Raw genomic sequence first — 16,549 nt, forward strand, 5'->3', positions numbered from 1 at the left:
AAGTCCTTAGGTAACACAAATTCCAGGGCATTTTCAAGAAACTAAATTCCTAGTTATCACAGAATCCCTAAACATCACCAAGCTCCTTAGTCAAAAGGTGTTGTAATAGAATCTCACATTGGCAACAGTAAGAGACTGATGACAGGAGAAATTCCACTGCTTTTAGAATCCTTTTAAACAAAGGGAATATCTTAAGGTGAGTCTTAAGCAGTTTGCATAAATTTCTGCACATGTTCTAGTTCTAAATAAAAATATTATTAGATTTCCCAGTAAGATAACACAAAAGAGCTCACATCTTATACTGACTACTTGCTCTGATCATAGAAAGTTACTATAGAAGGAAAAAGAGCAAGGACATATGACATACCAAATATGACAGGATAAAACATCCTTAGCTTTGTTTAAATTCAGATAGAGTCACAGTTCTGCAATTATGCAGTATCTGTTTCTCCTCATAGCCAGACTCAGGAATAGTCAGGTGGGAAACATGCCTTTCCAAAGGAACACAATGGGGAAACTGAGCCAGAAGGATCCCATCCTAGATTGAGGCTAAGATTGTCCCCGTGGATTTTTCCCAGATGGAGACCTCCACCTCTTCTGAGCAGCTTGTGGCATTTCTCTCAGATGCTGATTTAATGCAGACAACTATACCCAATTCAAATTCAAAACAAAAGTAGTTTTCGTCCCAAGAGCCTTTTACCTCAAACAGCAAGTTTCACTAATCACAACTTAAAGCCAGATACAGTTAATTTTACTCTCATGGAGTTGCAATAAGCAATAAAGATTTACCAAGACTCATACATAAGAGATTTCACTTTACATCTTTCCTTCTCACATTTAAACTTGTCGTGGTGTAAAAGCCAATCATTAGAAATCATTTCTGTACACTTGCAAATTTTCAGCAAGCCAAGTTCATTGTTTAGGAACTGCGTAATCCTAACAAGTTCTTTTCTCAGGGTAGATGACCTTGCCCACACAGATGGTTTCCAGGGACCTTGGCAAGTTTACAAAATAAGGAGAACTGACACGGCCCTCAGAGAGGGCTGATACTGGTGCCCTTGAATGGGCAGAACCAACCCAGTAAGGTTTTACACCATTCCCTTCTTTCCACGTACAATACTTAATTAACCCTTTTAGGTTTTAGCATGAAAACAGTAACCCCAAATAACTTAGTTAACAATCTCACAAATTTCATAAATGATAGCAAAACAATTTTAACTGAAAATTCCTTTTAAATAAAGAAAAAATTTGGAAATTTTATGATTTATTAAATTATAATACTTCAAAATATTATAATACAGGGTCAAATAGAATGATTTAAAGGTTTCCTGACCCATTCGTCATTTCATTTTTTTTACAATACAATTCTTAACCTAACAACATTTAGACTATAAGAGAAATTGCTTTTCTGACAACACAGATGATACAGTTGCTTACCAAATTATGCAATAAAGGAAAATTTTAGAAATACAACAATACCATAAACAACTATCATTTATTTAAACTTTAAAACAAAACCAATTAATTACCACTCTGGTGGTTTTACTTAATCAGATGTGGTCCCAAATTGCCTTACACAGAGAATCATTCATCTCATCACCATTTACATAAACTTCATATTGAAGAAAATCCACATTAATGAATATGAAGCAATTATATTTAACTTAAAACAGTTTACATTCAGAGAGCATTTGTTTTATGCCAAGCATTGTGCCAAGCACCTTTACAATCATGTGATCATCATAATATCCCTGGGAATGAATTCCACCACCATCCCCTTACTGAACAGTAAACTAAAGTAAATAGAACTTTCTTGGGGCCATATAGTTAATAAATTTTTTTTAATGCCAAATAACAATATGTACTTTTAAAATTATACAAATATACATTTCTAAGTTCAATACCCTTGGCTCTTTATAAAGGAGTATTATCCACAAATTCATATATTTCTTCAATATTTCAGTTCCCCATTCATGTCTACATTTTCTTGCAAAAGTTTTACAAAAAGTTTGGAAATCACCTATTGTAATCAGGTCAGTTTAAAATGTGCTGGGCCAGTATTCTAACTACCTCTTTTTGGCCCAGGAGGAAAAAAAGCAAGCCTAAGGAATCTGAATCAATGCTGACAAAGTATGTTCAGCTTTCCCTGCAGGTAGACACCTCTGGAGCTTGATAATTAATTGAACAGTAATAATCATAACTCACAATAACCAATATCTTTACCATAGCCAGTATCCATATTAGATATAATAAAACCCACCCATGGATCTAGCCCAAAAGGTGGTTGGACATAATTCCTTCCATCTCTCCATAAATTTATCTATTGGTTTTTAAATTAGGCTATCAGCCTTTCACTCTAAGCTGCCTGCTTACGGTTTTTGTTTATTACTTGCTTTAGTGCCAAATAGTAAAATAAATTCTAACCTATCTTAAGCATTGAATTAGGAGTGACACATTACATTTTTCGTATTTTTTTTTTTTGTAATACGACCAGAATGAATTCAATTTCTTTCTGGTTGGGTCCTATTACACAAAAACTTTTCTCTTTTAGGTAAGGCAGGGAATGGTTAAAGGCTTATTTAGCCTGCCTCCCTTTGATCTGAGGGGGAAAGATTCACCCTCCTTTCCTCCTTATCTTTCTACATTCAACAAACGTTCTTGCCTTTCTTTCTACCTACTTATCCCTCTGAGGGACTTTGATTAAAGTCCCTTTAAAACTGCACATATCTTATTTCTTTCTAATTTTGACCTGACACTTCAAGGATCCTTTTCTACTTGCCTTTTACCAATCATATAACCTAAATAATAAAGTATTTTTCTCTCTTTCTCTCTCCCATCCCACCCACTCCTCTGAGGCTGCTGTTACCAGGGAGGGAGAGGGGGAGAGAAAGAGAGCAGCATTCCAGAGTCTTGCTGCAGCCTTGGGATGCTATTCTTGCTACCTGGCTGCAAAGGGCATCAAATTACACAGGACACTCACTCACACCACACAGATACAAACACAGGAACAGATACAGACCAAAAATCAGACAGAGAGAATCCAAAAGCTCAGAGAGAATTTTTAGAAATCCCCTGAAAATTAGGCATCGCCAGCCCAAACTAAGCAGCGGCATTTAATAATTTTTCTTTTCTTTTGTCTTTCCCTTCAAACTTTGGTAAATCCCAAGTAGCTATTGTCTAGAACATCTGGAAGGGAACTTTGCCACCATTAACCTTAGAGTTGGCTACCTTACGGACTTGAACCTCTTAGGGGCACAACCTTAGAATTCATTTTCCCCATGCCTTACAGACTCGAACTGCTTAGGCAGCCTGGAAAACGTGGGACTGCTCTTACAATCTCAAACTGCTTGGAGCTTCCCTTTTCACTGGACTCTGTTCCTTATGGACTCAAACCGCTTAGGCTAACAGAGTTGGGTCCAGCCACCCAGGGGCTCACCAATCTTGCCCTCAGCTACCTTATGGACTCGAATCTCTTTGGTGCACCAAGGACTCACAGATCTCACTTACCTAGGTCTGTGCACACAAACTTACATGGCTGTTTCAGTCTAACTTGTGGCTTTGATAATTTCTTTGCGGAGTGGAGCTCCATTTCTTTCATTTTTGCCCACTCAAGACTCCGTTTGGGATCCTTCCTCACTGAGGGGGATTCTCAAGATGCTGAACCAGGGACCACCAGCAATCACTGGCGAGGTGCCTGCCCTGGGTGGGAGTCAAGAGAAGCCCCCAAGGAAAGGGTTAAATCCCGGGATGAGCCACCAGAAACTGTGTGGGACAGAGACCACTTACCCAAATCTAAATCAGTCTTGACCAGAGTTTTGCAAAAAGGAAAGTTATTTTATTAGCTTTCTCAAGAAAGGACATTCCTGTGTCACCCAGGATGGTGTCAACCTAACAATGCAAGTGCTCTTTGTTTAAAGCAAGGATATATAGACCCTAACGCAGCAGCCCACCCTAACCCCCTTCTCGTCAGCTCGTTGGCTGAGCCTCAGGGGTACAATCTATGCACGTAAATCTATCCCCAGCAACAGAGAGGACAAAGAGGTATAGAAATTATGTTAGCATGTTCTCCTTTTCGGGGCCTCACAGTTTCGGCAGTCTTTTACCCAAGGTCATATAACTAGCTACAGGATGAGATAAACAGGATGTTTTTATGGCTCAGGAATTTCTGCTAACACTATCTAAGAGTAGGGGAGGGAGAAGGAAAGGGGAGGGGGTCTTGTGTTCTGAGGGGTTTTGTGTTCTGAGGGGTCTTCACTTAGTGCTGGTACTCACAGATAAATAGCAGGCCTCAGAATCTCCACAATCTGGGTTCAAGACACACTAGCTTTGTGACCCTGGTCAAATCACTTATCCTCTCTTTGGTCCAGGTAATTTTCTAAGATGGACAGAGATAAATCAGTTTCTGGGAGTTGAATGAAATTGCCATTTTGGACCCTTCAAAAATATTACAACCTTAGACTTTTCTGAACTGGAAGGGCCACAGAAATAATATAGTTTGGCTAGGAAGCACTTTTACTGAAGCCTTGCAGGTTTTGTACTTCTCTCTTTTGATACCTTCAGATTTCCCTAGATCCTTTTTCTAAATAAGATGCGTTAATATATTTAGAAAATAAAATGAAAACTACTATATTAGGGAATAAAAAATAAAGTTAAGTAATACAAAATAATGTCTAGAAGCCTAATAAGCAGAACTCAGATCTATTTGGAACTTTGTGCATGCCTTCCTCACTCTACTTTTACAAGGTAGGCCATGTAAGTATCATCTGATTTTCCATGGGAAAAAACTGAGGCTCCAAGGGGTTAGAATCAGTTCTTGGACCCAGCTTTTCTATTGCTATTAGTGCTCTTCTCACTCTACTATATAGCTAGAGAGAGTTAAGGATAGAAAGACAGAGATCTTAACTCTGTCTCTTTACTCCTAAATTTTTCGTTATCAGCTCTGGGAAGTTTATTCCTGCCATTTATTTCTTCTTTCTCTTCAGTGTCTGAAGAAGGAGCACTGGGTCACCACTGGCTCTGTGCAAATCTTAACCTTAAGGTTAAGAAAGCCCCATCTTCACCCCCCCCGGGGGCACATGAAGAATTGGACCCCTATAGTAGAGAGGGAGACACCTCTTTTCTTTGGGTGATTGTCTCAGAACAACCAAAGAAACTGAATGCATTTTAGGTCTAGGGGACAGCCAGTTCCAAGAAAGATGAGAGTTGAACTGTCACAGGTGAGGCATAGTAAAGGCCAGTTTGACTGGATCACAGAGTCCAGAGGAAAAAGAGTAATCTACCATGAGGCAGAAAAATAAATTGAAGCCTGGTTGTGAATGACTTTAAATGCTCAACATAACTTCTGTTTTATCCTAAAGGCAATAGGGAGCTATTGGAGTTTATGGCAAGGAGTGACATGGTCAGATCATAAGGAAAATCATTTTGGCATTGTAAAAGACAGACTGGAGTGGGGAGAGATTTGGGGCACATAGACCAATTAGGATTAGTCAAGTAGCAGCTGTGTAAATAAAGAGAAAAGGGTCAGATACAAGAGATACTGTTGAGGTAGAAATGAGATGTGTCAACTGATTGGATATTTGGAGTGTCAGGAATGAGTCTAACTCAGGCTAGTAACCTAAGTTCCCTATTGATGTTGGAAGGAAATGAGTCACTAGTAGGTCATTCAATGGTTTATCAGAGAAGGTTTATTTAATTATAACACAGAAAAGATATTCAACACCTATACTACAGCCTTTTGTTTGGATAGATGGCACCATGCACCTCCATGTAGAATCTCATTTGATTAGCACAACAGGGTGTGGAAAGTTTGGAGATGTGTAGGTGGAGCAGTGGATAGAGCACTAGGCTTGGAATCAGAAAGACTCATCTTCCTGAGTTAAAATCTGGCTGCTGACAATCCCTAGCTGTGTGAACCCTGGCAAGTCACTTTACCCTGTTTGCCTCATTTTCCTTAGAAGTACAATGAGCTGGAGAAGGAAGTGGCAAACCACTGTAATATCTTTGCCAAGAAAATCAGAAATGGGGTCACAAGGAGTTGGACACAGCTGACAAATGACTGAACAACAATCAAATAGGAAAGGTCCCAACATCATAGGATGCCCTAAGGTATCCATAAAGCCAAGTTCATGTGACCAAAAGCTACCAAGCCTGGGTTCAGCCTTAGTCCTTTGAGCCAATCAAGACCTAGGGACAGGTTTGGTTTTATTGCATTTTAAGGAAAAATTAGCCCAATCTTCATGGGGGAAGGAGGTTTGGACATTGCCCTTACCATGTGGGGTGAGGAAGAGGAGGAGCTTCTGGAGAATGCTGTGGGTATGAACTTCAGGGACTGATACATATCTAAGAAGTAACTTCAATAATACTAAGGCCATGTCAGTGGTGATTTGGAAAAGCAAACACAGATGATGAAAGAAATATTTTGTGTTTTCTTCAAAGGACAGTAGCAGAAGTCTCTAACTTCTGCTCTAACCTATTATTATTTATTTGAGAAACTGCACAAAACATCTGTGGTTTCCTCTGCTTGAGGAGCTCAGTCCAAGAAGTCCAAAAGATGACTAGTCCGAGGCATATAAAGTTAAGTGACTTACACAGGATCACACAACTGGTGTCAGAGGAGAGACTTGAACTCAGGTCCTCCTAACTTTGAGCATAGAACACTAGCCACTATCCCATGCTCCCTCAATATTAGAGAAACAAGGATGGAAGAGAAACAGCAATAGAAGACAGATGATAACAACGGAAGAAACACAAAAGGCAAGCAACAAGGATGCTAAGCCACTATTGCCTTATCTCTTTTTCCTCTCCCATTAGAATGTCTTTTTCTTGTTCAAAGCTGCCATTAAATTTTACCAAACAAAAAAATCTTGGATTTGATAGAAAGATGATATTGCACTAAAAGGTGGAAAGAATTCCCAGATTTAGAAAGGCATCTTAGAGGATACTTAGTTTAATTCCATTCCTTTATTTTGCATTTAATTGAAACAGAAAAAATAAAAACAAAAACCCTGGCAATAATCATACATAGTCAAGCAAGACAAATTTCTGCTTAGGCCATTTCCATACATCTTTTCTTTTGCACCTTGAATCCATCACCTCTCTTGGAGAGGTGAGAAGCATACCTCATGGCTCCTCTGGAATTGTGGTTGGTCATTGGGTTGATCAGCAATTTCCTCGTTTTACACATGATTGAGGTGGACTGGCCTAGAGGAGACCAGTCCATGGAGAATGCATCTCTACCTGCTTTAATCTAAGTTATGATGTGGAAATGTGGTGAGAGCTTATTTCTGAACAAGTATAACAGATCCCTGTGTGATGATGAAGTCTTCTAATCAGCAGTGGAGCTACAAGAACTAATGACTGAGCTCAGTGGGTACACAAAAGGAATGACATGCACCTTCATCAGTTTTCTTTATGGTCAGGAGGAAGGGCTTCTTAGAGTTGAAACCAAGTCACAGGGGTAGAGAGATGCTGGAACCACATCTCCCATCCTGACATAGTGAATATGACCATGTGGCTACCTCTGTCTTTGTGTTTATTTTTTCTTGATCTCATCCGGTAAAGGAGTAGTTCAAATGAAAATCTCCAAATGATCTTGTGAGTTAGGGAGATCCAGAGGAACCATCAGAGATCAAAGCTGAATTGCAGCAGAACAGTGGCCATTGGAACACTACTGGTTCAGGGGAGTGGAAGCAGTTGTACTTGGATGTGGAAAGATAGTCACTACCTAAGGATAGCAGCAGCTTCAGGGACCATGACCCCTCATGGCAAAAAGAAGTGACTGTGATGGACTCTAGAAATGCACCAATCCTCAGAGTCCAGCAGATAACTAGAGATGAGAAATCATGAAGGGGAAAAAAGACTTCCAGAGTCAGGTGTGGGAAGTATCCTTTACCACCTAGGAATACATACTGTATCTCTGAAGTTGACACTGAAGACAAGGGTCAAACTTGACATTTATCCCTTTTCATTTTCATCTGATTCTATCAGGTCCAGTGTTCTAGTCTAAGATCTCCTTTCTCCTGATTCCCACCTAGTGTCAGTGATTTGTCTTAGCATTATGTCATCCCCAAGTTTAATGGGAATACCATCTATAACGTCAGCAAAATTATTGATAAATATGTTGACTGGCACCATCCTTGGAGAGAGTAGGTCAGAGTTGTCTGATGTGTACCTATTAATGGGACAGATGTGATACCTTACATCTTTCAAATCATTTCTCTATGATTGTCCAATGAAAGTCACCTAACCTGAGCTATATTCAATCATATCAAATATTTAAGAAAATAACATTGCCCATGTCCAAGACTGGAATTTATTTTGCTGGACTATGTATATCTGTTGTGTCTTTTTTCCCCCCAGTGTTAGGAGTACAGGAGTTGGGGAAGTGGGAGCAAATTAAAATATATGCTAGATAACTGAAAAAAAAAACCCTATTTTAAAAAAGATTTTCCTTTCAGCTATCAACTTGTGTTTTTGCACATATGTATATTAACATATATATTTCTATGTAGTATTTATTTGTATTTCCATATAATGTATATCCACATGTCTCTGGAAAATAGTATTAAATATTTTTTGTTGTTTTGGGGTTGTTTCAGTAACGTCTAATTTTTTGTGACTTCACTTTTTTTTTTTGGCAAGGATACTGGAGCAGTTTGCAATTTCCTTCTCCAGATCATTTTACAGATAAGAAAACTGAGGTAAACAGGGTTAAGTGACTTGCCCCTAGTTACACAGCTAGTTAATATCTGAGGGGCAGATTTGAATTGGGTCTTTCTGACTCTAGGCCATTCACTCTATTCACTTCATCACCTACCAGCTCTAAAAAATGTCACTCCAAAATGAAGTTCAATCTTAACTTTACTGCCTACAACAAATATTACTAGCAAGACCCTGAAACAGAAAATGACTGAATTTAACATAGTTTTGCCAAGAAAAACTGTTAGTGCATGGTGGCATAAAAGGTGTCAAAAAGTAATTGCTTTTTACCTTATTAAAAAAATATATATACATGTACATCTATCTATCTATCTATCTATATATCTTAAATATCATAGAGTTTCTTAAGAGGAAGAACATTTATTCAGCCCCACCCAGAATATATTCACCCTTGATACATTCTACATGAATAATCAAACTGGGGCAGAGTTTGGCCTCTGAGGGGAAGATTGGGGGGGGGTCCTTTGCAGAGGTTACGAGGGCCGGGTGTGAAAGGTCACAGGAGGCCAAAGAATGGAGTCCATTCAATGGCCCTGAGACAGGACAGTTAGTCATGGTTCTTCCTACCCCAACATCCTGCAATTGTACAAGTTATCCGGGGCGGGGCATCGACGCTGGGTCTTCATCTCCAGGGGCTCCAGGTGGGTTCAGGAAGCCCCAGCTCGGGCCCAGCACCCGCGGTCCGGCTGATGGGAAAAGAGCCTCGGGGGGGGGTGGCCGGGGTGAGGTGGGGAGTGGGGGTCGGGGCACCCTTCATTCTCCACGCGCCCGCGGCCGAGAACAGGCCCCAGCAAAGGAAGGGAGGGAGCGGGGCTCTGACGTGGGCAGCTCCTCTCGCCCGCACGTGTAGTCTTTGGCCTTCAGCACTAATCAAGAGAACGAGACCCGCCCTTTCCGCACGCGGTGCTTGGGTGCGGCGGCGGTAGGTGGGAGAGGCGCCCTTACTCACACTTCAGCCCGCCCCGCCTACCAGGAAGACATCCCGCTCATTGGCCCGCGGGCCAGGACGCCCCGCCCCTGGAAGCCACGTGATAATAACATGCTAGCGTTTGCCCCCTCCCCCATCCTCCCAGCCTGCTGCCCACAATGGCCGCCCACTCTCAGACACGCTTTGGGGCCGGGCGGAGGGCACAGGCTGGTGCTGGCGCCCCCTGGACTCTGCCCTGGAGCCACAGCAGGTTCCCCTGCCCGGAGACCAAGGGCAGCTCAAGGTTCACCGCGTGGGCCTCGGTGAGGAGAAGGGGCATCCTGGGCGCTGCGTGTTCGAGGCCCCCCCACGCCCACTGCCCGGTGCCCCTGACCCCTGACCCTGAAAGCACTTGGGGGGTTAGGAAGGGATGGGGGACCAAGCCAGCCCAGGTGGGGGGGAGGTTTGGGGGTGCGTGAGGCACGTGGGGGAGGACAGGTCCAAGTAGGGTCACCTGGGTGGGGTTGGGCCCTGTAGGGACAGCTTTGACATAGATGGGCCTGAAGACACGAGAGAGCCAGGAACGAGGCTTTGGACTTTGGGACGCAGAACAGTCCAGAACACTAAGTTATTTTCATAGCTACAAAAGATCTTTCTTTTTCATTTTCAAAGCTGAGGACCAATGGGTAGAGATAGAACTCGAAGTTTGGCTTGTTATCATGCCATTCACCATCATCATTCAGATGACTTTTCTTGTTTACACTGCTAGCTGGCACCTCCCTTTTTGCTAATCCTTCCAGGGGATGTGGGTCCACCATAGGGGGACACTCCAGAGTTTTCTTGCTCAGAATTCAGGTTTTAAACCAATTTACCTTTAGTGATGATTGAGCTAGTCTGGTCTCCAGCCTCCTTTGTGAAGAGAAGTCCTGTTCCCTCATCATAGTCTCCCACCCCTGAGGTGAAGGGAAAGGGTGCCATTCCTTCAAGTTTCCTGTCCTATCTCCTGACTTGGAGGAAGGAGAGTGTCACCACTTCTGCTCCAACATCTTGCTCCCTCACCTCAGTGGCTTCCAAGGCTTTAAAGAACTACCCTGGGGTCATCAAACTCTGGACACTGAAAAATGTCTTGACATTTTTTATTTAATGATTAACCAACTCCCACTGGTCATGCTATCAATATCAGAGTGATGCTGAACTCTCACAGCTATCAGTATTGAAAGCTTGTTCTCTGTCACCCTGCCTGGCCTCTCTTATTCCTATCTGTGTCAATCCAGCACTCCCTTCCCTACCCCAGTGTGCCATTCTTAATCTAATTATCCTTTCATTTATGTTCTCTGGAGTGTCTGTTCCATAGGAAACAAATTTGATTTCATCTTAGATCCTTCCTTTCCCCACTCTTTCCATCTGGTTCTCCCTGAGTCCTGGATCCCTGCTGATGACACAGCTTCCCTGGCCACCCTTTCAAGCACTGACTACTTTTACTCCCATTTCCCCCCTCCCCACCTGATGTCTGACTCCTGGTCCAATTGGGGGAGATGGAAAACTCCTTGTTCCCCATTTCCAGGTTCTGTTTCTACCACTGTGATTAAGTAACCTGTCTGAATTTGAGCTTCACTCAATCCCTGTCTGCCAGCTAATCAAAATTCTAGTAGCTATTATCTGCTGCTTGACAGGATGCTTCCATTCTGTCCTCAGTAAGTGATCCACAGTCCTTCTCCTTGCAAACTCCTGCTCTCATACTAAGGAACTTTCAACATACTCCCTCAAATATCCTAACCTCTTAGTTCCCTTCCTTTCCTCTAAGCCTGTTTTTCCCAGTTTGCGTGTTGTGTCACCAATAAGACTGTGAGGTTCTTCAGGGCAGGGACTATCTTTGGTATTCCCAACACTTAGCACTGAGCTTGGCACATGGGAGGTGCTTAATAAAAGTTTATTGACTGCTTATTATTGACTGATTAATTAGAATGAGAAAACCCATATGCGCAAGTCTTAGTAATAGTCAATGACAAAAATTTATTTTCATTTTATTTCTTTGTTTTCCTCCATTTTCTTGTAGTAAAACATGATAAAATAGAACAATTTGTGGATGCTTTGTCTACAGCAATATAATTTCTTGATTCACACCTCTTCCTAAGGAAAAATAAAGAAAGAATAAAATATTTCCTACCATGATAGAATGATACTAAAAGCTTAACACATTACAGAAAAATCCAAAAATTTAAGAACATTTCAGAAGATGAAGTTGTGAGAACAATTTTGCCAGAGTGTGACAGATTTGTCAGAGAATGTGTACAAATGTGGAAGTGTAGAAAGAAGCTAGCTCAGTCAAGTAAAAAGTGTATATATGTAGCCTTAGGTATATCTTGATATGAGAACTTTTATTGGGAAAACTAGGAGTCTCCTGCTGCTCCTATTTGTCTGTAAAATATTTCTATAAATTTATTCCACTCATAGATTGGATGTGAGTTGTGGATGGAATGAGCATCAGCAAAACACATGAGAGAGTTCAATGGCTGTGAATGCAAAGAAATGCTAAAAATGATATACCATGAATAAAGATGAAAATACCTCTCAGCATCTGATAAAACTGGCTTTTCCTTTTGTACTTTTTTCTTTTTTGCAGATACACACGAGAAACCTCTGAAATTCAAAGTGAGGAAAAGGTTTGTTTTCTTTCATGCACTTTTTGTGTATAATGTTCCATGTATAATGTAATCAGATCATGTCTTAACATTACATAGAAAAGCTGGACTAGCCTTGCATAAGGAAAATAAGATCTAGAAGGCTACATGGTAACAGTGTGTATGTGAATGAATGTATGTGTATGTTTTTAGGTGTATGTGTGTATGTGAATTTGTATACAGGTAGGTTTGTGTATGTGTATATTTGTGTGAATGTGTTTATGCACTTGTATGTGTATATGTGTGAATATATATATATATATATTTTTTTTTTGTTTTTATGGATGCATTTATGTTTGTATGGGTGTGTGTATGAATGTGTGCATATGCGTGTATGTGTAAGGGTTTGTGTGTATATATAGACGTATGTCTATTAAGTGAATGTGTGTGTTTGAGTACTGTGTATGTGAATGTGTATATGTGTATGTAATATGTGTGTCTCTGAATGACAAACATTTTTACTTCATTGGTAGAAGATTTATCTTTTATTCCAAAGGAAATTCTTAAATATTTGCCCAGTTTTTTCTATAGGCCCATTTTTAACCTGGGTTGTCATTGTTTTTCCTGCACATAACCACAAGGGCTTCCTGGACCTCTCCTGTAACTTAAAAAGCTTGTGGGATGTTACCTTAAAGACAGAAAAGGACCTTGGACATCATCTAGTCCCACTCTCTCTTTAGTCCTGATGAGGAAAGTGAGGCCTAAAGAGGTTAAATGATTTGACTAAAGTTACATTCATAGTGAGAAATGGCAGAGCTAAGATTTGAATGCTGATTAATCTTCATATTTCTTATAGTCTTTCTTCTATTTAATGGCTCGTAAGAGAACAACACAGACACCTAAGAATAATTTTCTGTGACTAACTACTAACTACTAACTACAACAAGGAGCCAAATTGATATGGTTGTATGGGTACTAAAGAGTCAAAATCAAGTGAGGAGAAAATGGTTTTGATCAGTTTAATTTTTTTAGATGCCCAAAGATCTTACCGTAAGAAGGAAAACATCCTTCTCTTTTGACTAATATTCCTTTGTAAGGTGTCCTTTCATTTGTCATCACTTATTCTCTCTAGGAGCAAGAAGAATTCAGTGAGTAAAACTCTACAAATATCCAAATGGTATTTGCAAGAGACACCTGCCACCTGGAGCTGGCTTTCTCCTGTATGATAAGGTGGCTGACCTCTATGACCTACAGACTTCCTCCCAATACTGACCATCCATGATCTATGTCAAAACAGTCTTTGCCCTCTCTCCAGTGGCAGCTGAGTACCAATAAATCTGGATTTGAGCAATCCAAACACTAATTGGTCAGCAAAAATTCAAGTAGCCTAACCCCAACTTAATGGTATCAGAATGATACTCAACATAAGCAGCCTAAGAAATGCCAGCCAGGGAGGTTCATCACTTGTGCTTGGTCTGTTCCTTATTCACCAGTATTGGATCTTGTAGGCCTAGGCTTATTTGGTGGATAATTAATCTCTTAGGGAGTACCAGGGGGATTGACAACTTCAAGCACGAGTGCGGGTAAGTGAAGGCACCCAGAATAGAATCAAAGTTTTGCCAAGCACCTTATGTAAAGATTGTTATCTATCTAATAACTGGCATAGAAGCTGGTCCATTTTATATACCAACAATTCTAGATTTCAAATAACATTCACCTAAAATTCTCGAAATAAAAGTATTCTTTCACAGATCTAAGTGCACAGAACACTGGATTTAGAGTTAGGAATATCCAACTTCAAATCCAGCCTCATACCCTTAACTAGTTGTATGGCTGAAGGCAAAACACTTGGCCTTTCAGGCTCTTTCCTCATCTATAAAATCGAGGTAAGAATAGTATCACACCAAGGTTGTTGTGAGAATAGAGGGAGATAACTCAAGTACAACTCTTGGTAAACCTTAAAGCTCTCCGTCAGTGTTTGCTATGATTTTCAGAGGTTTTTACAACCATTCTTTATAGCCTCAAAGTGATGTCTTGTCAATGCTTATAAGTCAATTACAGGTAATTCCCAAAATAAAAAGGAGTTGAAGGGATTGAAAGTTAAAATTTTCTATCATCATTGTGTAACTCAGGTTTTTCTTCCCCTGTTGGATTAAAATCACTTCAGCGAGAATGTATATGACATCAACTGTACTAGGAGGACTAAGGAAGGAAAGATGAATAAGGTTACAGTCTTTACTCATACAAAGCTATGAATAACATTTTCTTGAAGTAATCTACAGAAGTCTACTTAATACATATTGTAGTGGAACAGAAGCACCAAAGTACCTTAGGCACCAAGAGAAAATTAAAAACGGTAGCTTTGCCTATGTGATTTTGGTCACCATGAGTTAGAAGCCTCTCATTTTGAGGGTGCAAAGTTAGAAAGGATAGTGTAGCAGCAACCCTTGTGCCAGCTGCCATGGACTCTTCTGGTGGGGGACTAGAGTGTCCCTTGGAGGTTCCAAAGCATGAATTGTCCTAGTTTAATATTCCTAAGTTGTTGACTCACAGTGATTTGTTATTGTTCTTTTACAAGGGGAATTCCTCAAAGAATGTCATTTTGCAATCATTCTGTAGATTAGGCTGCTTTTGGTAAAGAATCTATTGCACTAAAATTGGTTTTCATCTCAGGCATCCTCCAATAACTCTATGTAGAATGAAATCAGCAAGAGCAAAAAGAAAGTGAAGAAAGTGAAGAAACTCACCACTCATAGTAGGCATGGGCTCTTCTATAAATTCTGTTACTGGGCAAAGCTTGACCTTCCTAGAATAGTGAGTAAATACATTTAAAATGACTAGTAAGCAAATCTGCAATTTCTGGAAAGGAATTTATGCAGTCATCTTTTCCATCATTCTAGATGATCCCTGGAAGAGGAATCCAATTGATAGTGGCTGAGGCAGGCCGTATATCTCTAAAAACTATTTTCACTTTCTGAACACATGTCTAACTTGCCATGGGAGTTGTCCTTTTCACTGAAGATACTAGTCTTTTGTCAGTATTGACCTGACTCTTGATTTGAAAAAATTCAAAGTAGATGCTAGTGAAGAGATAGCCTAAAAAGTAATACTTAGCATCGAAAGGAAGAGAAGACTGGAAAGCGGTTGTTTTTGATTTCAGGTATCACTCTGTCATAGTGTGAGAAAGCTTTTTTTTTTTTTCAGAAATTGACAGAATGGTGGTAGTATTCTAGAGCTGGATGCCAGATAACAAAGAAAGAGGCCATCTAGTCTGACCCTCTCATTATGCTGATGAGAAAACTGAAGTTCAGATGAGGGAAGTTACTCACCACAAATTTCCTGGAGAGTAGGTACTCCTCTCTGAGTCAGGAAGAGCAGAGTTCATGCTTTCCTGTCTCTGTCTAACATATATACTTAACTATGGCTTGAATGCTCAGAAGGTCAATTTCACCTCTATTTGCTCTAAGCATCTAACACTATAATATGTTGAGAAGATGCCCAATTACAATGGTAGAAGGAGTTTCCTCATCTGGGAGTTCTTTTTATCACTGCAGTCATATTTTCCATCCCAGGCAACTGTCTCAGGCCTATCATTACCCCCACTTTGCTTGCCAAGTCCATCTTGCCAAGTCTTTTTTTTAAAATAGTATTTTCCCCCAATTATATGTAAAGACAATTTTTGAAATTCAGTTTTACTAGATTTTGAGTTCCAAATTTTTCTCCCATCCTCCCTCCCCTCTTCCTGAAATGGTAAGCAATTTGATATAGACTATATATGTGCAATCTTGTAAAACCTATTTCCATATTGATCACAGTTGCAAAAGAAGAAACAGACCAAAAGGAAGAAAAAACCATGAAAAATAAAGTGAAAATAGTGTACTTGGATCTGCATTTGGAGTCCATCAATTCTTTATCTGGATGTATTTTCTGACTAGAGTCCTTTGTAATTGTCTTGGATCATTGTATTGCTGAGAAGAGCTAAGTCATTCATAGTTGATCATCACCCAATGTTGCTGTTACTGTGTACAATGTTTTCCTGGTTCTGCTCATTTCACCTTGCAGCAGTTCATACAAGTCTTTCCAGTTTTTTCTGAAATCTGTATTCAGATACTATCAGTTTTTTCTCTGGGGATGAATAGCATTTTTCATAAAGTTTTTCAGAGTTGTTTTGGATTGTTGTATTGCTGAGCATAGCTAGGTCATTCACAGCTGATCATGTTACAATATTGCTGTTACTTTGTACACAGTATTTTTCATTTTGCATCAGCCCATACAAGTCTTTCCAGGTTTTTCTGAGAGCACC

The 16,549-nt window shown here is 40.2% G+C and overlaps 1 protein-coding gene and 2 long non-coding RNA genes across 4 annotated transcripts in view; 1 reads left to right on the plus strand and 2 right to left on the minus strand.

The window, feature by feature from the left end:
- Window positions 1-9,780: 9,780 nt before the first annotated feature.
- LOC144458229 (uncharacterized) overlaps window positions 9,781-16,549 on the plus strand; it is a 76,905-nt gene continuing 70,136 nt past the window's right edge. For both annotated transcript variants that reach the window (XR_013487818.1, XR_013487819.1), the window contains exons 1-2: window positions 9,781-9,948; window positions 12,249-12,288. This is a non-coding gene — a long non-coding RNA (uncharacterized LOC144458229). The remainder of the gene's footprint in view (window positions 9,949-12,248; window positions 12,289-16,549) is intronic.
- On the minus strand, window positions 11,671-13,452 carry LOC110221553 (uncharacterized). Its single transcript, XR_002328174.2, has 3 exons — window positions 13,296-13,452; window positions 12,194-12,265; window positions 11,671-11,755 (listed from the first exon to the last, which is right to left on the minus strand). It is a non-coding gene; the product is annotated as an uncharacterized LOC110221553 (long non-coding RNA).
- Window positions 14,911-16,549, minus strand: part of LOC144454189 (uncharacterized) — a 32,746-nt gene continuing 31,107 nt past the window's right edge. Inside the window, exon 10 of the mRNA XM_078145551.1 lies at window positions 14,911-15,052. Coding sequence (XP_078001677.1) covers window positions 14,911-15,052 — 142 coding nt within the window. The remainder of the gene's footprint in view (window positions 15,053-16,549) is intronic.

This window comes from Phascolarctos cinereus, unplaced genomic scaffold (genome assembly GCF_003287225.1).
Source record: "Phascolarctos cinereus isolate Bilbo 61053 unplaced genomic scaffold, phaCin_HiC Scaffold_726;HRSCAF=1367, whole genome shotgun sequence".
Classification (NCBI taxonomy): Eukaryota; Metazoa; Chordata; class Mammalia; order Diprotodontia; family Phascolarctidae; genus Phascolarctos; species Phascolarctos cinereus.